The 22,934-nt window shown below is 36.6% G+C and overlaps 1 protein-coding gene across 1 annotated transcript in view; it reads left to right on the top strand.

The window, feature by feature from the left end:
• Positions 1-22,934, top strand: part of cacna1ba (calcium channel, voltage-dependent, N type, alpha 1B subunit, a) — a 206,702-nt gene that overhangs the window by 142,036 nt on the left and 41,732 nt on the right. Inside the window, exons 20-28 of the mRNA XM_056457880.1 lie at positions 2,177-2,239; positions 7,951-8,745; positions 11,373-11,557; positions 11,640-11,760; positions 13,222-13,351; positions 13,461-13,520; positions 14,134-14,240; positions 19,684-19,780; positions 22,577-22,737. Coding sequence (XP_056313855.1) covers positions 2,177-2,239; positions 7,951-8,745; positions 11,373-11,557; positions 11,640-11,760; positions 13,222-13,351; positions 13,461-13,520; positions 14,134-14,240; positions 19,684-19,780; positions 22,577-22,737 — 1,719 coding nt within the window. The remainder of the gene's footprint in view (positions 1-2,176; positions 2,240-7,950; positions 8,746-11,372; positions 11,558-11,639; positions 11,761-13,221; positions 13,352-13,460; positions 13,521-14,133; positions 14,241-19,683; positions 19,781-22,576; positions 22,738-22,934) is intronic.

Below are 22,934 nucleotides of genomic sequence, written 5' to 3'. Positions count from 1 at the left end.
AAATTATTTTAATGTTTATAAACATTTTTTATAACCATTCAAGATTTTTTTTTTATAATTTGTTACTTCATTATAGCTTTGTAACTATTAAATTGTTTTAAATTCAAAATTGTAACATAAACATCAGTGTTAAACCTATGAATGGTGGAAAAAACATTTCTGTAATTATGTAGCTGGGTCTCCACTTTTGCCATGGCCACTTTTGGCTTTAACAAACTTATCCCTCAGGTTTTTCCAAACTTTTTAACAATAACTTTCCTCCTTTCCCACGGCTGTTGCAATTTCTAACCAGGAATTATTGTTTATCTGGTTATCTCTATGATCACGGATCATAAAGTTGTCTGTACAGTCGTACTGTTTCAGACAAAATCTCTTCAAAGCGTTTCATATTTAACTCAAATCAAACGCGGCGACGCACAAACTGTTCGCTCAAGTCTAAAAAAAAATCATGCGCTCTGCTAGCCAAAATCATGTCGCGTGCACCCAAAGCGAATCTCCACAAACCCAGTGATGACGTCACATTCGCAGCGCACACTCAAGCAAACTAGCGGACGCGTCGAGTATAAACAAGGCTTAAGCTAAAGCTGCACCCCTCTCTAATCATGTTAAAAAAATGTGATAAATGTATTTTTTTGAAACAGATATTCAATTCTAACTTGTTTTTTACATGAGAAAGCATGACAGGTTTTGTTGCTTACTGCTTTTAATGTTGTTCAATGTAAATTTTTGGTGAGTTGTATAATGCTGGTAGAGGTACATATTTTTTTTTACTGAGCCTGGGCAGCAGTCTACAATTTATTAGATTGAATCAGATTTTATTCAAGTTTGTATGCTTGAATATATACTTTATATACTTGCATACTATAATTCTGACTATATTTGGATGGAAAAATATGTTATTAAATATGGCATGCTATTAAAATGCAATATATATTACAAATTAGAAAATTTTCAACATATTTTATCAGCCACTATTCTGACTATTGGTGTAATGTGTGTTTTCCAATATCTGTGATGACTATTATATAGCCCTAAATGTGACTTTTATGTATAATTTCCTAGTTTTTTTTTTTTTTTATGAAAGACGTATTCTTTCCAAGAGTTAAAATGTCAATTATATTATTTGGTAGAATATTTAATGTTCCTGGAATTAAAATGTCTTTCCTAATACACTACCTGACAAAAGTCTTGTCGCCTATCCAAGTTTTGGGAACAACAAATAATAACTGGACTTCTAGTTGGTATCAGAAGTTGCTTATAAGAAATTCAAAGGCCTCTAGATTACGCTTATTTTACTAAAATAAAATATGATCATGTCTTGATTTTTTAATAATTTTATTAGGACAGTAAGGTCTGAATTTGCTTAGACAAAAGTATTTTCACTTAACATAAATAATGTCCAGTAAAGAATATAAAGTCATGGTGCAGTGGAAAAATAATTAATATTGTGTATGACTCCCATAAGCATGGAGTACTGCATTCATACATCTCTGCAATGACTCAAATAACTTATTAATAAAGTCATCTGGAATGGCAAAGAAAGCGTTCTTGCAGGACTCCCAGAGTTCATTAAGATTATTTAGATTTATCTTCAATGTCTCCTCCTTCATCTAACCCCAGATATGCTCAATAATGTTTATGTCTGGTGACTGGGCTGGTAAATCCTAGAGCACATTGACCTTCTTTGCTTTCAGAAACTTTGGAGGTTGAAGTATAAGAAGGAGTGCACTCCTGCTGAAGAATTTGTCCTCTCCTGTGGTTTGTAATGTAATGAGCAGCACAATGTCTTGATACAGTACATCAGGCTGTTGATGTTGCCATCCACTCTGCAGATCTCTCGCACGCCCCCATACTAAATGTAACCCCAAACCATGATTTTTTCTTCACCGAACTTGACTGATTTCTAGAGAATCTTTGGGTCCATGTGGGTTCCAATACAACTTACAACTGGTATCAACAACAAGACTTTTGTCAGATAATGTACTGTGGTGCCTTCTCACCTGCTTTATATTCATTCTATTTTTAAGTCATGCTGTTGTTGACATGTACTTCCCTTTGAGTTGGGCGGAGTTGGAATCAGAGTGATTGACAACTGTTGTCCCACCCTGCCACTGACTCCACCCCCACAAAAACAGTTTCTTTCTCCTCTCATGGTTTTTGTTTTTGGCATATGCAGTTTTATAAGGCCAAACCCTGGTGCTCTTTCATGCAGCTCCTCCAACTCCAGCTCTCATTCACCGTGAGTTCATTTACTCTGTTAAAATCTCTTTTTTCTCCTCCTCTGTCCAAGCACACTGCTTTTGCATGATGCCAGACAGCCAAACTATGTCTCACTGACAAAAGCAGCTCATAACTTAAATGGTGACTCAGGAAAACTTATACAGAGAGCAACATATAAAACAACATAAAAACATTCAAGTAAAATTTAGAGTGGATTCAGAAATTACTTTAATGATTCTATAACAATATGCATAACTTTATATAACATTAACAGGGGACCCTAGCTGAAACTGCATAGATTTTATTTTTAAAGTAAACCTGAAAATAAAGTAATTAAGTAATAGAAAAAATAAAATATAAAAATAAAAATTTAACAAATTTGTAGCTCTTACTTACTTAATTAATTAATATATTTCTTATGCTTAAAATAATATTTTAATATCCATTCATTAAAATGGCTCATTAATGAAAGATTTTGCAAGTGTTGCTGTAACAGTTTGTATTAATGTAAGGCAGCTACATCGGTTGATTAGTTATTTGATGTGTTATATAGTGTTTAAAGTTATGTTTGCTGCATTTCTTTAGCTAGCGGGTCAGACAAGTCTCTGGACACTCTAGATTGACTGTCCGCTAGGCTCATTGGCTGATGTTGGCATTAAGCCATGTTCTGAGAACCAGCCGTCTGTTTCCCAGTGAGCATCACTACTAGAGCTTCTGCTACTGTTAGTGCCTAATGAGTCAGCACTCCTGTCAGACAAGCCCACTGCGAGAGCACACACAGACACGCATGTACGTACGCATGCACATATACATACACATACACACACACAAACACAAACACATACATACATATATTCATATTTAGCCATGGAAAAAAATTAAGAGACCACTTAAAAATGATGTTTTTCTAAATTTACTTGATTTATTAAGTGTGGGGATGAGTAAAATGTTAATGTTTGTTAAATTATATAGAATTCTGATAACAATTAATTGAAATGTCATATAGAAATATATGATTATAGGATTTTTTTAAATGATCAAATTATCAAAAGAGAAATGCCATTAGTAGTTTTACAAAATAAAACAAAAATGATATTTGTTTTAATAAAAACAAGTTTAGATTTGGGGCGATGCAGTGGCGCAGTAGGTAGTGCTGTCACCTCACAGCAAGAAGGTTGCTGGTTCGAGCCTCGGCTGGGTCAGTTGTTCTGTGTGGAATTTGCATGTTCTCCCTGCGTTCGCGTGAGTTTCCTCCGGGTGCCCCGGTTTCCCCCACAGTCCAAAGACATGTGGTACAGGTGAATTGGGAAGGCTAAATTGTCTGTAGTGTATAAGTGTGTGTGAGTGTGTATGGATGTTTCCCAGGGAGATGGGTTGAGGCTGGATGGGCATCCGCTACGTAAAACATGTGCTGGATAAGTTGGTGGTTCATTCCGCTGTGGCGACCCTGGATTAATAAAGGGACTAAGCCGAAAAAGAAAATGAATGAATGAATGAAAGTTTAGATTTGTCCACCTGTCGGGTTTTGGAGACGTATGCATCGCCATTTGGGGCCTAAGAATAGGGTGTGTGTTTGAATATAACTCAGTTTTTTGACTACTCTTTGTTATTATTGTTCATTTATTCGTTTGCTGGAAATTAGAACTGAATTTAGAAATCTTTTTGAAACAAATCTTTGCTCTTAACAAACAAAGTTATATAAGTAGGCTAATGTATGTCTTCAGTGGAGTGCGTACAGCACCATTTCCTTATCCATGAAAGTAAAGGAGTAACGGGTAAAAGTAAAGAGAAAGTAAAGAGGCCGAATGGAGGAGGCTCATTCTTTATCCTCGTGCTGATGATCTGTTTTCTTGCTAGTGATGCGTTCTGTTTTTCCAGTTACAAAATCCACCATGTAAATAGCAAATGCACCATGGCGTGACGCTACTGACTCTTTAGTGAATGTGAGATGAGACTCTGATTGGTTTAATGTACTTTATGCTCAAAACACACCCATAACTCATTAAGAGAATATGCACAACCCTTTTAGACCATGCGCCAGGGCACAGGGCATATTTTTCCATACTTAAAATAGCAAAAGTGGATCCAAACACACCCTTAATGCTTTTGCGCCTTGAGCTTTAGACTTTGTGCCTAGATCCTTAAAATAGAGCCCTTAGACTTTCTTGTGTTGAGGACAAAAAACATCAAATAAAGAGATAACACATAAATACTGTATCTTTCTTTTTCACATAATGCAAATAAATGAGGACCAAATGTCAAGAGAAAGACAAAATGTCATTAAATATCCTTGTTTTACAAAAACAGACTAAAATATTTCACATGTAATTCATGATTGCATCATAAATCTTTATGATTATTCAGTTATACATTTACCCCTTCTGGGGAAAAATGTGTCAGCAAGTTTTTGAAAACCAGATCTAATTTGTGAATGAATAATTTGAGTCACATCTTTTCAATGATTCATTTGATCTGAATGATTCATTATAATTTCTCTGATGAACTGTAATAAACGCACAATATAAAATCATAAACTTCAGTCACTAACTATTAACGATATGAATCTGTCATATGGCTTCAGATTAAGCATTCAAGTCATGCGACAGTTTTAGCTTCACTTTATGGTTCATTTTGGATCGACCTCATTCATCCTTAAGTTTCTTTATGTCTAAAAGAGTTGCTAAAACAGTAAAACTCTATGTTCTACAAAAAAAAAAAAAAAAAAAAAACAATAAAATGACTTTGGAATTACATAAGAGTGAGTAAATGCTCACTGACATAATTGTAATTCTTATTAAATATTGCCGTAACGCTTTCGCTTGAGCAGTTCTGAAGGTTTTATGTTTGTAGAGAGTCTGGAAGAGCCTGCCATCATCTCACATCTCTCCACTGTCTCATTCATTCTTTCATTTTTTCATAATTCATTTTCCACTGTCTGTCTTTTATACATCTTTATCCCTTCCTGGTTTCCTTTCCAAATGTTGGTCCTGTAACCTGTTTGCTGTGGCACTGTGGGGAATCGTAGCGTGTCTGTGTGTATCTGTGTATTTCACTATGTGCTGTATGTGTTTTAGGAGTTATGTCTGCTCCCCTGCACATCACTACTTGAGGTAATAGGGCATGACTAATGCTTTAGTACATGAATGGACGTATTTTGATCATCTGTACAACAAAAGTCAAATACTCATCTGTGACATACCTCATAGTGTTTGCCGGTGTGAACTACTGAATATTGAACATTCCAAAATCTTGCCCCTCATTCTTCATAAAGTACATACTGTACAGTACAGGGCCAGTCTTAAAATAATCATTCATCTTATTTTCGAACTTTAAAACTGTTGTAAGCTAATTTTGGCAAATACCACATCTAAGATTCAGTTTAATGAAGTTACGAAGGTTTTTTATCAGCCAGATTTGACTAGCAGTTTAATTAGCTTAGCTCAGTTAGCAAGTTGTGTACAGCAGCTTTAGAGTGCTGTTTTCTAGCAAATTCAGAAAATCTCAACTTTTTCCTTGTTAAAGTTGTAATATTTTATAGAAATGTGGACATTACAGAGTTGTCGTCTTGTGATTAGTAAATATGCTCTGAGTTCATAGGAAACTTGTGTAAGTTCAAACACTTCTCTTTCCCTCACACTTTTCTATGATCTGTAGTCTATCTACCATTTTATAACTTGGCCTAAAGTCAAATAAACAGACAAGGGAAATGAAAATCACAACTTCAGGTCCATTCACCCAGTAAATTCAGAGAGCTTGCACCTCTTCATCCTCCTGGTCCACAAGAGGTACAGTGTGACCCCAGGCCTCTTTCACACCACAAGGCCCTGTTAGAGCTTTAGCAGTAAATAGTGTCAGAAAATCAGCCTCTCCACTCACTCTCAGCCTCAGAGAGTGTTCTCTTTCCCCTCAGCTGTCTACACATTGATCTAGTTCACTTATCACACCTGCTTGCTGGAACACAGCCTGCCTGTTTGAGGTGTGCTCAGTAAAAATTGATCTAGAGAAGAAAGAAGGTTATATTTTCCCTGCCTGAATCTTTTCCTGAAAAAGCTTGCTTGATTCAAGTTACCTTCATGTTAGCTACTGCAATTGAATAAAATATAATTTATACAGCGACATCACCCACAAGAGACATATGATACACCTTATGAGACTTCTGTCATCATTTGGAAAATAAAAATTGAATATCAGTCCAAAAGAACTATTCCTTCAACGAGTGCAAAGCACTTCTAGATATCCCACGCTTGCTGAGAATCATGGGTATAGGATGCATGATTAAACTTCATGACCTAAACCATTGTTCACAAACATGAGGGATGAGTAAAGCATGTCCATATCTAACCTTCGTAATATGACATCCATAAAGACCTTCTTTTTAATAATGAAATCCTTAATCTGCTTGAAAAAATAGTGTTTCAGGATCGCTGATATTTAGTCCATCAGTTCATCTGTGACTTTTTTACTATTTGTATCACTAATTAAGAAAATGTCTCTTTTTTCCTTTGTTAAAGTTTTAATATTTCATAAAAATGTGAACATCACAGAGCTTCCATGTAGTGATTAGTACACATGCTTTGAGTTGTAGCATAGGAAACTGTCTGTGTTCAGACTGTGAGGCAGTTGCTTTATTATGCACAGTTTAAGTTAGCAGAGCAAAAGACTAGCTTGAATCTAATCCAGACGATTTAGTGTCGAAATAAAGATCACAAGATTGGAGTCAGTCTACTAACTATGCGGACTCAATCTATACTCTTATTTATTTTTGTTTCAGGTCTCAGTTTTGACTCATCTGGCGTCTTTTAATTTGCAACTACTGTTAAATTGTAGCCATCAAAATCTTAGGGTGCTTTCATAACTGTTTTGTTCCGAAACAGGGATTAAAATTGCTACAATGTTGCTCTTTGCTCTTAGTGCGGTTCACTTTCAGATGGAAAAGTTTCTAAACAGACCAAAAGATTCACAGTTCACGTGCGAGTAAACTCTCCTCACATCCGGTCAGAGTTTCATGGTTTATTTTGCAGAGTCCCACTCAGCTGTCATGCACCCTTGTTTTAATTTATGGCAATGAGCAACAAGTCATTATAAGCGAAAAGCTGCGCTTTAATTTTGAATAGTGACACCCACAAACATCGTCACCAAGTAGTATAAATCAGAGGTAAGACTCTCCCTTGGCTAGAATTATGCATTATAGGCTTTACATTATAGAGAGAAATAACAGATAAACCAAGACTGCAGTTTGGTCAGTTTTCCTAACGGATAAACAGCTCTCGTTAATTGTTCTGCATGCTTTCACTTTCGTATTTGACATGAAACGCACATTTACCGGTAGAAATGACATCCCGCCCTACTCATAATTCTCTCTTCGTATAGCTGTATGCCTATTACATATCCATAATACACTGTGATATAGCCTGGATCATTTTTATTTATTCTTATTAAGGCAATCTTGGACTGATTGTTTCGGCGTGGATCCGAGCACGATTGCTTTATTCATGCCAAATGAACTGCGCTAACTGGGGAAATGCGGCATGTTCCGAAACAAAAGTCTAGGTGTGAAAGCACCCTTAATATCAGTTATGATTCTATAGTTTAAACAAACTCAAAAACACTATTGTAAAAGGGGGTCTCGACATGGATGGAGAGTGTCGTCAACACCAATGCCTAATTGTCTTGTCTAACTTAATCAGTCGATGCTAACAGATTTGTTTCCTTAAATCGTGTCTTTACCAGTAAAGAACAGCAGCGTTCTCTAAAAATGATGTCCGTGTGGGAGCAGCGCACCACTCAGATCCGAAAGCACATGCTGGCCAGCAGTGAGGCGTTGTACCAAGAAGAGCTCAGTCCACGGCTCACGTCCAACCTTCCTTTACGCACCGACATAAAAACCCACCTGGACCGGCCTCTGGTGGTGGAGCCTCGCTGTGATGGCCCCATCAGCCCAAACAGTGGCTGGGACAAACCCCAGGATTTGCAAGGCGATGGCAGCACACCAGAAGAACGACTCCCCCCTGTATTCGAGCCTCCACAATCACATCCACCACGCAAGCACCACCGTCACAGAGAGCGTCTTTCTAATGAGACCAATGAAAATGGAGACACAGGTCATGCTAAAGAAGGCCGGCATCACGTCCATCACAGCCGCAGTAAAGAGCATGATGGGACACGGTGTAAGGAGGGGAAGGGTGACAGAAGCCGAAGCAGAGAAGGGGGACGTAGACATCACCATCAGAGCTCTGTGGATGAAGGCATGGGAGGAGGAGAGAGGGAACATCGGCACCATCACTCCCACAGGCATAACAGAGAGGGCAATGGAGTGGTCAGTGCTGGGAGCAAGAGCGAACGGCGTTCCAGGCAGAAGGAGGGCTCGCGGTCAGGGACAAGAGAGGGAGAGAGATGCTCAAGGGGGGAGAATGGAGGAAATGGGAGGAGGCGTCACAGGCCACGGACCAGTAAAGCTCAGTCTACGCTGGAAGGAGTGGAGCAACAAGCGAATGGAGAAGAGGAGGGCAAGTCGCATAGCCATAGGTAAATTTTTTTTCTCGATTTAACAGACTTGTTTTGGGATATTTTGAGCCAGAAACAAATCTTATGTTCAATCTTAACTCTCAGGGGTCGGGAACCGCTTACACGCAGTTTGAGGCGTCTTCTACGTATAATGCCGAAAATAACTTACACTTTCAGTTTTGATCATACAGAAAAGAGCAAAACATCAGTCGAATCTGTTAAGTGTCTACTTTTTTTGTGTATACTCACAATAACAACAAAAGTGATACTGTTATTTATTTCTCCCACTCTGATACTTCCTATATTCAATCTTCTTTGCAGTTAGACTTTAATTTAATTCAAGAATGGTTTAATAAAAACAAACTTATACTAAATAAAAAGAAGTCTTGTAGTATGGTGTTTTTTTCTTTTTTAAATCTCAACGATTTCACTCGGTAGACATACATATTAGATTTGATGATGGGTCACAGTTATCTAATGTTGATGAATTTAAATATCTAGGCTTTTGGCTCGATACTGAACTGTCCTTTTAACCCCATATTGATTTTATAATTAAAAGCTATATCGGTGCTTAGGTTCTCTTTATCGTTCTATTAATTTTTTTTTATTTAATGTAAGAAATGTTTTTCTCTCAATTAATTTTCCCTATTATTGATTACGCTGAAATTATTTATCACAATACATCTGATATTAATTTAAATACTCTTTATGTGGGTTTGTTTTAAGATGTCCGTATAAAACCCATCATTGCATATTATATGAAACTCTTGGTTTGCTTCAACCTAAGTTCCACAGACAGTATCATTGGTATGTATTTCCTTTTTAAATGTGTTTATTTTAGTTTCCCCTCTTATTTAAAGCAGTTTTTTGTTCTATTTACCTCCTCATATTCTTTTCGTCATATCCAACAGAATTATTTTTTTGTTCCCAGAATTTCAACTGAAAGTGGCCGTAGGTCCTTTCAACACAAAGCTCCTTCCGACTGGAATAATCTTCCTTCCTCTTTTAGATCAATTAAGTCATTTAGTCTTTTCAGGGCTAATTTGATTTCTTTTTTGGAAACAACTTGCGGATGTCATTAATATTGGTTCCACTTTAAATGTTTATTATTTATATGTATATCAAATAGTTTGTACTTTTGATTAAATGTTTTTCTTTATTTAGGCTTTAGACTGTGGGATGTGATTTGGTGGTGTGCTGCTTGTTTGTTTGCTTGTTTTGTTAGTTGTTTGTTTGTTATGATGTGAAGTACTCTGTTTGATTTATGTACTTCTTAGGGACCCCCTCGAAAATGAGATGGTTCATCCCAAGGAGCTATCCCATTCAATAAAATAAAAAAATTCTAATTCAAAAGTGTGTGCTTTTACAAAATAAGGTGCACTGAATTTTTCACTGAAAATTAAATTAAATTAAATTAAAGAAAATAAAATCATGAAAACTAAACACACAGACATGAGACAAATATCTATAGAAAGCTTGACGTGTCTACTTTTAAATGCAGCAAGTGAATGTTGAAAACAAATATTGTTTGATAAAGTGATCAGTATGAAACCAATACTATGTCTAGTTTCTCTGAGCTTATTATTTTTAATACGACCACACCCACAAGGCTTTGTTATTACAATCGTCCATGTGAGACGTGCGCAACATGTAGACTGTGGTCAGAAAAAACATGACAGATATACATGAGTGACATATCTGCATAAAGCTTGTAAGGTGCACTTTCCAACTCATTTTGAAAGCAAATGTTGCTGAAAAATTAAGAATATTTTTTACATATTTGTGAAGCAAATCTCTAAAGTACTCTAAAGTTACTCTTGTTACTCAAAAGTCTTATTCTGGTCCATTCAGTGTGGCTTTTTGGATCTTATTTCAGCAATTTTATTTCTCCAAAATCTACTTACTATGCATAATATTTTTTTCTAAAAAAAACACAAGCACATACATCAAAATTTCTTACATATTAATGTAGCACAGTTTTGTCTGAAATAAGCACAAATGTCAGGGCATGTCAAAACATCTTACGGACCCCAAAAATACCTCAACAGAGAAACTGTAACATGTTAAGTAATGGGTCAATACAACTGAATGCATCTTTGCTTCTAAAAACAGGACACACGGAGCTCAAGAATGGTAAGAAAAATAGCACAGCATATAACACGAGAGTTTCTGGACACAGCTACTGAGTGCCTGTAAACAAAAACTTGCAATGATTGTCCTGTCTCTGAGTTCTTCTTGGTATACTGCTTTGGAAATGACACTGATGAGCAGCGCTGCACATTAAAGTTGAAGTTCTTCTAATTTAATACGCCATCTTAAATAACACAGCACTCATGGGCACTGCGATTTGGAGTGTAATAATCACAAATGTTCTTCAGTGATGTAAAACGTTAGAAAAGGGGTGCATTGGAAAGGGAAAGCATGTTCTGTGTGAATGTTCGTCAGCAGCTCCTCATTTATAAATGCAATTCAAGTTCAATTTGATTGGTGTCAAATCATACCAACTATTTTAAGGCCTTTTTATTTGGTAGAATGAGTCAATTGAATGCTATGACACATGAATCAGTGGGTTATATTTTAGTGATTTGTTCACTTAATACACAAAAGCATTCACAAACAAAACTGTAATCTGAGTTTGTCTGCTTCAGGCACATGGATATGGGAGGAGATTCAATGGCTGCAAACCCCCATCAACCTTCAGTTGGAAGCCGGTGGTGTCTTGAGAAACCCGAAGACTCGGACAACAAGCGAAATATTGGTCAGACTGGAGGAATGAGCACTCACATACCCGTCACTGTCACTTCTCCCCCTGGAGAAACAACCCTTATTCCAAGTTAGTATTTCTCATTTCAGGTCACGACTAAACGTTTTATAGTCTGCATTTGTTCACACATTACCTCTGTTTGCTTCCTCAGTGAACAGTATAGACAGCGAGACAGTGCCCATGACAGAGAAGAATCTAGAAGATCTAAATCAAAGCAGCATTCGTCCCATCCTCCCCTTCAGCTCCATGTTCATTTTCAACCCAACCAATCCGTGAGTGTAGCAGTCCTGGGATAATGTTGGAAATGTTTAAAACTGTGTTTATTTGAACAACTATTGCAGAGCAATGCCATAGCGAGTGTTATTTAAACAAAGCAAAAAACATACCTTAAACTTTTTTCATTTGACGGTGACTCATATCCAAAAAAGAAAGTAAAAGTTGTTTCCAATATCAAGCATTTTTTGACAAGTAATGGTGTGGCATAAAACAGTTGAGTGAATTCAAGTAAACCATTTGATAATATTCATGCTTTGAAGTAGTGTTCAGACAGTCCAAAATGCGTCACCAATGAGAAAAGTGTCAGAAGAATGAGTTATGGCATTTTGATAAAAAATATCTAGGTCAAAAAATAGATTTAGTTGAATTCATCCAATGCTGACTCTAAAAGTAGCACTCCTACTGTAAATTAAGAGTAGCTTATATTTTAGGATGATACCATTTTAAAGCTGATGCTTCAAATCTGGTGAACAGCATTCTGAGCATGGGTTGACAACCATTTTTAAGGTTTACCTCGATTTGGAAAAGTCAAGGTTTTAAAACCGCAAAAATTCTCTGTTATATCGTTCCTACGGTTTAAGTAAGATTATTTTAGTTTGTTTGTTTTTTAGGACAACATTATCTCCAGCAGAAAAGCTATCCAAAGATAAAGAAGATTTAAATTGTAATGAAATCTGTGTTTTTGACACCAATGGCAATTGCATAAGTCAATGATTACTTTGAATTATTTAGCTTGACATGTTTACGGTTCGAAAATATTTAAAATGTTTCTCAAAATAAAATATTTTGTGTTCAAAGGGGAAAAAGGTTTGTGTTTTTTACCCAGACATTTAAAAGAATATATTTTAGAGCAGTAAACACAATACCGTGAAACCATGATACTTTTATCCAAGGTTATCACACCGTCAGAATCTTATACCGGCCCATGCCTACAGCATTCACAGGTACAGTGTTAGTAGAGGGCGCCTGGCATACCACCAAGCATTTTTGCTTATTACTTGTCTCAACCGTCCATAAGATTGGTTGTAAAGTTTCACTGTGTGTGTTTGTAAGATAAACGTTTTAAGATCTTTAAGTCTAAAAGCCATCCACTCACATAAACCTCCACATAAAGCTCTGTATTAATAGGCAATTTCCAAATGCATCTGTCCATCTTGGCTCTGTTGGTGTAACAGTGTAGGATTACTTCTGTTTTATTATACTGTATATTAATGTCACACAAGTGCATTGTTGACCTGACCATGTCTACCAGACACTTTCACTAAGAAATGCACTATTACTAAATAAAATATTGACTCAAAAATAACTCAATAAAATAACTCAAAGACTTGTCTATGGCTTGCATGAACATATTAATGATCGGTGGTTAATTAAATGTATCTGTCAGTAGATTTTCAGACTTCTCTGTGCAATTTCCCTTAGTCTAATTCTCATAGTGTCTGTGTGTTTTTATGCAGGGTGAGACGTTTATGCCACTACATTGTAAGTCTGCGCTATTTTGAGATGTGTATCCTAGTGGTCATTGCCATGAGCAGTATAGCCCTGGCTGCAGAAGACCCGGTCCAAGCCAATGCACCTCGGAACAATGTGAGCTGTTTTATCTGTGCTGAACTGGATATCAGATTTTGACTTCATTTTCCATTAAGTCCCAGATGAGTGATGCTAACTGAAGACCATTTTATTTTTCACTTCACAGGTCTTGAAGTATTTGGACTATGTATTCACTGGTGTTTTCACATTCGAGATGGTCATTAAGGTAATTTTGTGGTAAATTGCAGAAGTTAATTGGATATCTCACAGGAGACATGATCCTGGAGTCCTTTCTTAACCTGAGATGAGGGTGTTTGGCTCCAGTGTGTAGCACATTTGCTCATTTAATTTTTATTTTAAAATTATGCAATTTCATTACAAATAATTCAGCTAGTTGGTCAATTTAAAGGGTTAGTTTACCTAAAAATGAAAAATTACTCACCATTTATTTCATTTACCCTCAAGTGGTTCCAAATCTGAAATTCTTTATTCTGTTAAACACAAAAGAAGACATTTTGAAAAATGTTGCAAACTCGAAATCACTGACATTCATGACAACTTGTTTTTCAGAGCTTGTACAGTTGTTCTTTTGTTTTTTAGTGACTGACATACTTCAAATAAATTGACTAAATAATTATAACCTTTCATTTCACATTACTCTACTGAAATAATCCTCCTGTAAGACTTCTGTATAATAATGAAACATTGCTCAGAGCGAGCGATATAAAGTCTTGAAATTGATAGTTAAAGGAAGTGAATTAGTTACAGAAATGGCGCTGTGATGGTGTTAAGATTTTACCCTCATTAATCTTTCATTTTTATGCTTTTCCTTTGACAAGATGGTGGATTTAGGTTTAATTCTGCATCCTGGATCCTACTTCCGAGATCTGTGGAATATTCTGGACTTCATTGTGGTCAGTGGTGCACTGGTGGCATTCGCATTCTCGTAAGTTGCCTTCATTTGCATTACCTACAGAAACTCCCGTAATTAAAACCTTAAGAGTATGACTTTTGTCACTGATCCTGACCATAAAATACCTCATACAGTAATTTGAGACCCCTGTTAGTGCAAGTTCTTGCCCGTATCCTTTTTTTTTTTATTTTAAAGGTTAATTTACATTCAGTCCCAGTGTAACAAAAGTGTCTTTGTGTAGCTTTGTTGTTCCTACTAAAAACTGGACATTTAATATGTTTAATTCATGCCATTCATTATGCTGCAAGGAAACTTAGCTTTGATTAAGATGTTTGCCAGCTCCCGCTGATCTGTTGTTTCCTTTTTGTCCTTCTTCAGAGGTGTGGGAGAGTTGACATCACTTTAATGAACTTTTGAGAATGCAGTCCCAAATAGAACGAGTGTATGTGTGTGTGTGTTTGTGAAGTAGAGAACTAATAAAGGAGCTGTCTGATACGATCACCTGCTTGTGCATCTCCTGTAGAGTAATGGATGAGCCATGTCAACATTCTACTATTGAGGAAATTCTATTAGCTGCCAAGAGAAACACTTGAAATAGAGAACAGCTATAGATACTGTAAGAATTTTTGATTGCTGTGATGCTGGTGCCATACTTGTTATCTAATTATTATTATTTGCATATGTATTTGCATACAGGGTGAATTTAATTTTGAGGTTTGCTTTGTTGGGGAAGCTGGCATTTTTGGATGGATTGAATGTGATACGTGGATAGCTTGGAAATAGCTTCAAAATAATTGTTTGGAAATAGCAAGCAGAACATGGAGTGGGTGCATTATCTAGAAATACCACTTCAGAATAGCATGGGAAGGGAGCTTGAGTAGCTACTGTACTACATCAGCTTGAGTGTTCAGCATTGTACTGACGAATCTGTCTTATTTGCTGTTCATTTTTATCATTGTTGCTCTGTTGTCATGTCAATGCCGTGTTAAATGTGAGGATATTGATGTACTGTCTCTGACTTTCCTCTCCTCCTCTGTTTCTCTCTGCCTGGAATCACTTGAAGGAGCTTCATGGGGTAACACCTTAACTCTCTCTGTCTTTGTTTCTGTTTCTGTCTCTGTCTCTTGCCTGTCTTTGTGTGAGAACACTTAGAAAAAACGCTTAGCTCATAGGCCAGCATTAAAGCATGGAATCTTCTGCAGTTTCAACCTCTTCATAATTCATCATTCAACATCACTTCTCAACCTGCGAACGTGATTCTTCTCCTCCATGTCATTTTAATACATGGAAGGCAGATCCCATTGATCTGTTTCCTTTCCTTTAAACATTCTTACCATTCTCAGTGGGTCTGTGTTACTTTCTGAATATGGACCATTCTCGATGATCATCAGTGACTTCGGACAGGATGATCAGTGCATGTGTCATGTCATATCACAGAGGACCTGTTTGGTTGTGTTGGAGTGGCATATCAGGGCAGGTCTGGCATTGTTTGGCCATTGGTTGCATCCTCATTTACTTCAAACCTCAAAGAGAGGATCCACTGAATTCATTGGAATATGAGTGTATTGACATGCTCGTTCATGTGCATGTTTTCAAATTCACAGAAGAAAATGTGATGTGCTGCAAATGTGACTTCTGTGATTGGCCAGATTTTTTAGAGTTTTGTTTAGAGTTAAAGCATAAAACAGTTATAACTAGGGATGTACTGATATTACAATGCTATGTTTTATTAAACAAATTGGCTTATAGGAATATTTGCACTATAATTTGATGTATTTTATTTTAGACAGCGTTCCCACGGGTCATGGAATTTTGGAATATCATTGAATTATAGAAAGTCTATTCCAGACAATTCAAATCAGGGAATATTTTATCAGGGATTTTTGTTTGTCACTTTAAATTTGACTTTCTTTTTATCTAGTTTAACTATGTTTTCATCACATTGTTTTATGCTTGTTTTCAGGCTAACTCAGTATAATATACATTTTAGGAACTTTGGCCCTAAAATGCCCACTTCAAACAACTTTGTGTTAAAAGTAGATGTAAAACTACATGTACAGTTTGTAAAACTACCAATGAGCTATCAAATATGGACGAGGGAGAACTTTGCAGCCTCGCAAACAGTAAGTACCTCAGATTTTTTTCAGAACCTGAGGTAAATTATCCATTGTTGTTCTCATAGTGGTTATAAAACTCCTGCAAAATGATATTCAAGCTAAAACTATTTGAATATTATGCAAAGCAGCAGCAGCCTGTTTTTCCATTCATTATCACAGAAATTCAGCTTTAGAATTTGATATTTGGCATACAGTGGGAAACCTTACTCTTTACTTTAGATTTTTCTGTTACTTTTTTCAATCTCAATTGTCATTTATCTTTAAAGGTTAGTTACATGTCAATTTAAGGCTTGAAATGACAAAAATAGTCAACAATAATCTTTCCAACATAAATATTTGTTAGAAGCATAATGCATTTCAGAGATAAACAAAAATACCATAAGACTGACAAACAGCAAATAACTGTAAATATCATGCATCCATAGATATAACATAGTTACAAAAGAATAACAGTAATGCTTCAGGTTTAGAATCATTTGATGGCATCTATCAACCATGCTCAGGGTTCATGCGTGTGTTATGAATCCCTTCAAGACTGATCTATGGCTTCACCATCTCTTTTCTAGATTGGCATGTCTTGGCATTTGCTCCAGATCTTGATTGTGTTGATTTTCAGATCCACCCTCAGTCAGATGTTCCTTCTTTGTCAAGTATACCCTTCATCTCCCCTACAGCCGTCTCTGCAGACTCCAGCAAAAGAAGCTGTCATTCTCTCACATCTTTAAAAGATATGAACAGCATTTGGAAGTGTCTGTTTCAATCACCATACAAAGAATCTTCCTCCTTCGTGTCAGTTTCTGAAACATTTGCCTAAAAAACTCCCGCAGTTTCATGTTTCTCCGGCATACAGTCATCAAAGTCATAATACCTTATGTTTTATCCTCTCAAAGGAACGTGGTGGTGCTCATAAAAGTATCTTTCATTCTTATTGAAATGTTATATGCAATATTCTGAAAGGATGATATGGTTTTGTGTTAGTGCAGAGGTACTTTCTGTTCTCAGCATGTCATAATGTTTTGCCTTTTGCTTTGTGTTCTTCTCATTCATTAGATCACATCAAAGCGTAAACAGGTGGGGAACCCCCGATATTCTCTTTTCTCCTTGATAAATCTCTTCTTTCATCATTGTACCGGGCTGACTGGGATAATGTCCTTTACTGTCACTACATTACCAGTGGAGTGAGAGTATCTGTACAGGGTTGGAGCCTCTGCAATAACAATGATAGCTTTTATCAGAACCTCTTAATGAAGGCCTTATTGACACGAAACAGCATTTCTCCATTTTAATTGTTATCTGTGGTTCTGTGAAAGTTACCAGGGTGTCCAGTGGGATGCTATTGAGGCTCTTTATAGTTTGTAGTGGGTTTTGGGGGTAAACATCAGGCCCTGTACAGTAAATGCATGCTAGACTAATGTGCATCAGGGAGCATGGGTGGAGTTGCATGACCTTGTCAAGCCCCTTGATTGGGCAGAAGGAGTAACTTCACCATGCTGATTGGTGACCATGCTGTAAGGTTTCTGCTGATTGGCTGGTAGATTGGTGTTCATTGGATTTAGAAGAATGTATAAACTTTGCATGTGTGAGTAGACGCTGGCAGTTTCTTGGGGTGAAGATGTACCTTTGTTCATTCTTGTAAATGCTAGTACATCTGCAATTGTAATACCACTTGCTCTTGCAAATGGAAAGGTCTTTTGTAGTTGTGGGTCATTTGTTGAGGAATATAGAGGGGAATCACTGCTTGGGGATCTTTCTATTGTAAGCATTTTCACAATTCAACAATTTTTAAGGTGTTTTCATCTGTTAGCACCAATCATAGACCTGCCAAAGCCTTGCTTTTGTTAATGCTTTATCGAAGTAAGAGACCGTGAATAAATGAGATGCAAAATGACTTCTCAGATATTCTGTTGTTCTCTCTTCCATTGCTGCACTGGAAGAACTAAACGGTACCTGCAAACTAATACAGATTATAATTACCAACATACTGTACATTATCCAGCTTATTACACGGCTGCTCACCAAATAAATAAATACGTGGGCATGAAATATTTGTTTGAGCTGAAATTAATTTATTTCACCTGTATATTAGAAAAAAAAAGGCAAAACAGCAAACATTTTAGCAATATTTTTGCTTTCAGATGCATTTGCTGTCAAAGTAAGCCATGAATATTGCTCTAATTTGGGTACAGTGCTGCCATAAGCAGTTGGAAATATGGCCATGGAATGTTGACCAATCAGTATCAAATCTTCCAGAGAGCCGTGTAATAATTAGTTGAACTGTAACATAAGATAATTGGCAGAGCAAATCCAAAAGAAAAGAAGTCTACCTACAGTTAATATTGTCAGACATCCAACAAAACGCATACCCTACATCAAAACAGGGCCAAGTGAAGACTTATTATAAATGAATGTCTCAGAAGTAATATAATTGAGTTTGCTCTTTGCCTGCATTATATATAATGCAAAGAGCTTCAGTTATTCATATGACCATGGAATATTTCCTCATGATTCAGTTACCGACTATGCTTGCCCTTGCAGTTACTTCATTAAATGACATTGTAAGCTTGGCGGTTATGATTTGAGCAATTAGGAGCTAAAGCATGACTGATTTCTGCTGAAGATTGCTCTTTTCTTTAAGGGTGAAATAACTTGAATTACATTTTGTTCAACCTTATTTTTTCTTTTCCTTTATTTAAGCTTGATGTTTTCAATGAGTACATGCACTGTATTCAAATCTATGCAGTCAGTTCATCAAGTTGACCATTGTGAAGCATGTCAGCTTGATAAATACTATATCAAAGCGAAACAGCATTGGTTCCTGAAAAGAAACAATGCCCTTTTTTAGGGTGAGGTTTCTTTGTCATCATTGGTGGCGTGTCGTTGTGTTAGAATCTGATGCACAGCAGCGTTTGGGTTGATTTCATGGTACCTTTCTTAATTTGTGCATGAATAATTCTAAAGTATCATTCAGTAACAGGGTGACATCTTTTGTACAGCCCATTTAGTGCATAATTATGTACATGCATGCAATAGAGAGGTATGGATTTCATACTCTTTCACCAGAGCATGTGCTTTTGTGAAATAACACAATCCATTGCTGGAGTGATTAAAAGCTGTGGCACTAAAAGATGCTCATTTGTAAGTTTATTTAAGTTGTCTTAATGAAAGGTGAGTATGTTTAGTCTAGTGTAAGTTGGTGCCCTATTATTGATATATACCCAAGGAAACATTTACATCATGTTTACTCACATTCTCATGTGTTTTGTCTGGATTTGTGCGAATCCTTTGATGAAGCCTGACTACAGCATGTGTTTGATCCTATTCTGAATCTGCTGACCTCTTTCTTCTTTTGACTGGTGTAGAGGAACCAAGGGCAAAGACATCAGCACTATCAAGTCACTGAGGGTGTTGCGAGTCTTGCGACCTCTGAAGACCATTAAACGTCTACCAAAACTGAAGGTACAAATTCTGTTGCATTAATTGAGCAGGCAATATTAGGGAAGGTTGGTCACATGAATATAAAGATGTGCCATGGGCTGTATAATTTGATGAAAAAATACAGAAAGGAAAAAATAATATAATATTATAAAATACCCTAAAAACATACTGTAGTTTATTGAGCAAAGCTTTTTGTCAGCTGTTATCATTCCAGTCTTACGTGTCCCATTATCAAAAAGCATTGTCATACTGTTTGCACTTTTCGTGCTTAAAGGAGCTTGTAAGTTTTTGACTCCTCTACAGTATAAAAATACCATAATATGTTTGCAGATATATAAGAAACATGCCAATTGAACATTCTTGTTTATCTGAAAAACAATGCTGAAGTCAGTTATTCTGCTTTGAAAATGGGCGTTTTGTGCAGGAACGCTGTATTTGTTTTGGTTCTTTTAACCCGCCAAATGCCAGTTTAGCTAATTATATTTCAGCACCCCTGGGTTGCCTCAGTAAAAAACAGAATATTTCATTCATTCATTTATTCATTCAGAAAGGCTCTCAAAGCATACGCTCATGACTGAAATGCGTCCTCTGATGGACAATAGCAGACTCCGAAATGAGACGCAGATTCAGAGTTCCACATGAGGTGGTTATTAATTAGTAAATAATTTAAATATTACAAACGTAAACATTAGGTGAGCAGGTTACATTGTAACCCATTGTCCTAATAACACGCTACCTGATGAGATTTGCAGTCATAAGAAATTGACTGCACCAGATGAAACACGACAGAAATTTAAATGCACTCACTCACGAAATAGTAATGTTTATAATCTAATTAATACATACTAACCCTTGTTAACATTATTAAATGTAGATGCTGAATCATTGATTACATGTTGGTTTTAAAGCACAGTTCTAAAGTTCGAACGGTTTATTTTATTTTTAAGATCTGAGGTGAACTATCTGCACTGCTTTCAGTAGTATGGCAATAAATGTCATGTAAAATAGAACTCAAACTTACATTGTTAGCATTTAACACTGAATAAAGCACATGAGGTGTACTTGAGGTGATCATTGTCAGTTTTCTGTTGTTCGGCTGCAAGAAACAGAAACCGCTTCTAATGTATCAATTCGAGGTGCTGGTTTGGACAAAAACTTCATTAATACGGAAAATATTCCATCTATCTCATGCCGTTGCTTTTATTTATAACACGACTTAAATCAGCCTTCAAGCTCGATGCTTAGACTCGCTCGTTGGTTCTCAATCTGGTAACCTGCGCTTGCGTTTGTTTTGATCCAGGAATGCAATACCTAGTTCAACCTCTGTGTGTCAAACCTACATACTGCACCTTTAAGAAAAATGTCTTATTTTTAATGTTCAAAACAGTTTTGCTAGTGAATATTTTGTGGAAACTTTTTTATTTTTGCTGTGGAATGTGACGTTTGATTATTTGTTTCGATCATACATTTTTAACATGGTTTACAGAACACAGTCACTAAAAAAGTTATTCCAAAGAATAATAGTTTATACAAAAAACAACAACAACAGCAGAAAGAAGCTGTGGTTGGCATGGTGGCTCAGTGGTTAGCACTGTCGCCTCACAGCAAGAATGTCACTGGTTCGAGGCCCGGCAGGACCAGTTGGCATTTCTGTATGGAGTTTTCATGTTTGCGTGGCTTTCCTCCGGCTGCTCTGGTTTTCCCCACCATCCAAAGACAATAGCTATGTTTCCTTACAAAGATCCAAATTAAATTTACAGACATAACTGGAATATCACATAAAAGACATGCGAATGAAGCAGCATTTCCATCCAATGAGTCAAAGAGAACAAAATCGTCATTTCCTGATTAACTAGCACCAAATACCAGCAGTAAAAATGGAATTTGCTGTGGTAAGAGAAGCTGTGTGAATCTTTTCTTCATTTAATAAATGACATGTGCCTCAAAAGACAATGCCGACATGCAATAAATGTGTGGTGGCGTTTGAAGGCATGAGACCCAGAATAGTGCTGGAATAGTTATAATAGCTAAATGAAGGGCTAAGCTAAAGAAAAAAGAATGAAAAACACCTGTTTGTGCAGAGCAGGTGTAGAAATGTAGATTCTCAGCTATCACGGCTGAAGTGAGTGTACTATATCTGTTGACAGATCTGTCACTTCTTCAGCTGACTGTTAAAGTATCCCTAAAGTGCCTCGAAAGTGCCTTTCTTTCCATTATGTGATGTAATTTCAACTGAAACATTAAGACAGGTTGAGAGATTTGAGTAGCCCTTTCCCCTTTTTAAAAGAAATTGTCTTTGAGCTGAAGCCATCATGAAAGTCACGGTCTATAATAGTAATGCTTAGTTTATCCACTTTTAAATACAGCATTAGTAATTCAAATGAGTCCAATGCATTTTGTGGTCCATATCGACATATATGATCCGCTCCATGCAATAATCCGATTATCCACATTATTATTTATTCGCAAGTGTTTAGATGACCTTCAGTGTGAATGCTGATTTACATGTAAATATGTTGACTAATTTCAGCTGCAGCTTTAGCATCTAGTAGGGTGCTGATTGTTTTAGATACTAGAAAGCATTTGATTGGCCAAATGGTTTGATGAGAAACTGAAAGTATAAGAGGACGTCATAAAAATGGTTGAATCATATTGTCCGAAGCGAAACAATTGCACGTTTTGAATGCTTGCATCTTCTAAATGTAAATTTTGTCATCATTTTGGAGCACACTAGCTTATATCTTAAGGCAAACATATTGAAAATAACTTTGAAGAAGCAGAGTGTATAATTGTGTGTCTGCTCTCTCTCTCTCCCAGGCCGTGTTTGACTGTGTGGTGAACTCCCTGAAGAATGTCTTGAATATCCTCATTGTCTACATTCTGTTCATGTTTATCTTCGCTGTCATTGCTGTGCAGCTCTTCAAGGGCAAGTTTTTTTACTGCACAGACGAGTCCAAGGGCCTGGAGAAAGACTGCAGGTACAGAAGGATTAATACAGAAGCACAGCTCACACAAGCAGCTCCCCCTCCAGGCAAACAGCAGTACTGTAAAAACACCTTTTCGTTTTAGAAACAAGTCATGGAAAAAAAAAAAAACATTTTACATTTTAAATGTTGGCAAAATTATGGACATTTCTCATTTGTATGTGCACTTGTGGGATTTGTGAGTGTACACT

This window comes from Danio aesculapii, chromosome 5 (genome assembly GCF_903798145.1).
Source record: "Danio aesculapii chromosome 5, fDanAes4.1, whole genome shotgun sequence".
In the NCBI taxonomy this organism is placed as follows: Eukaryota; Metazoa; Chordata; class Actinopteri; order Cypriniformes; family Danionidae; genus Danio; species Danio aesculapii.
Note: the sequence above shows the minus strand (reverse complement) of the source record. Positions and strands in the feature narration are given on the sequence as shown.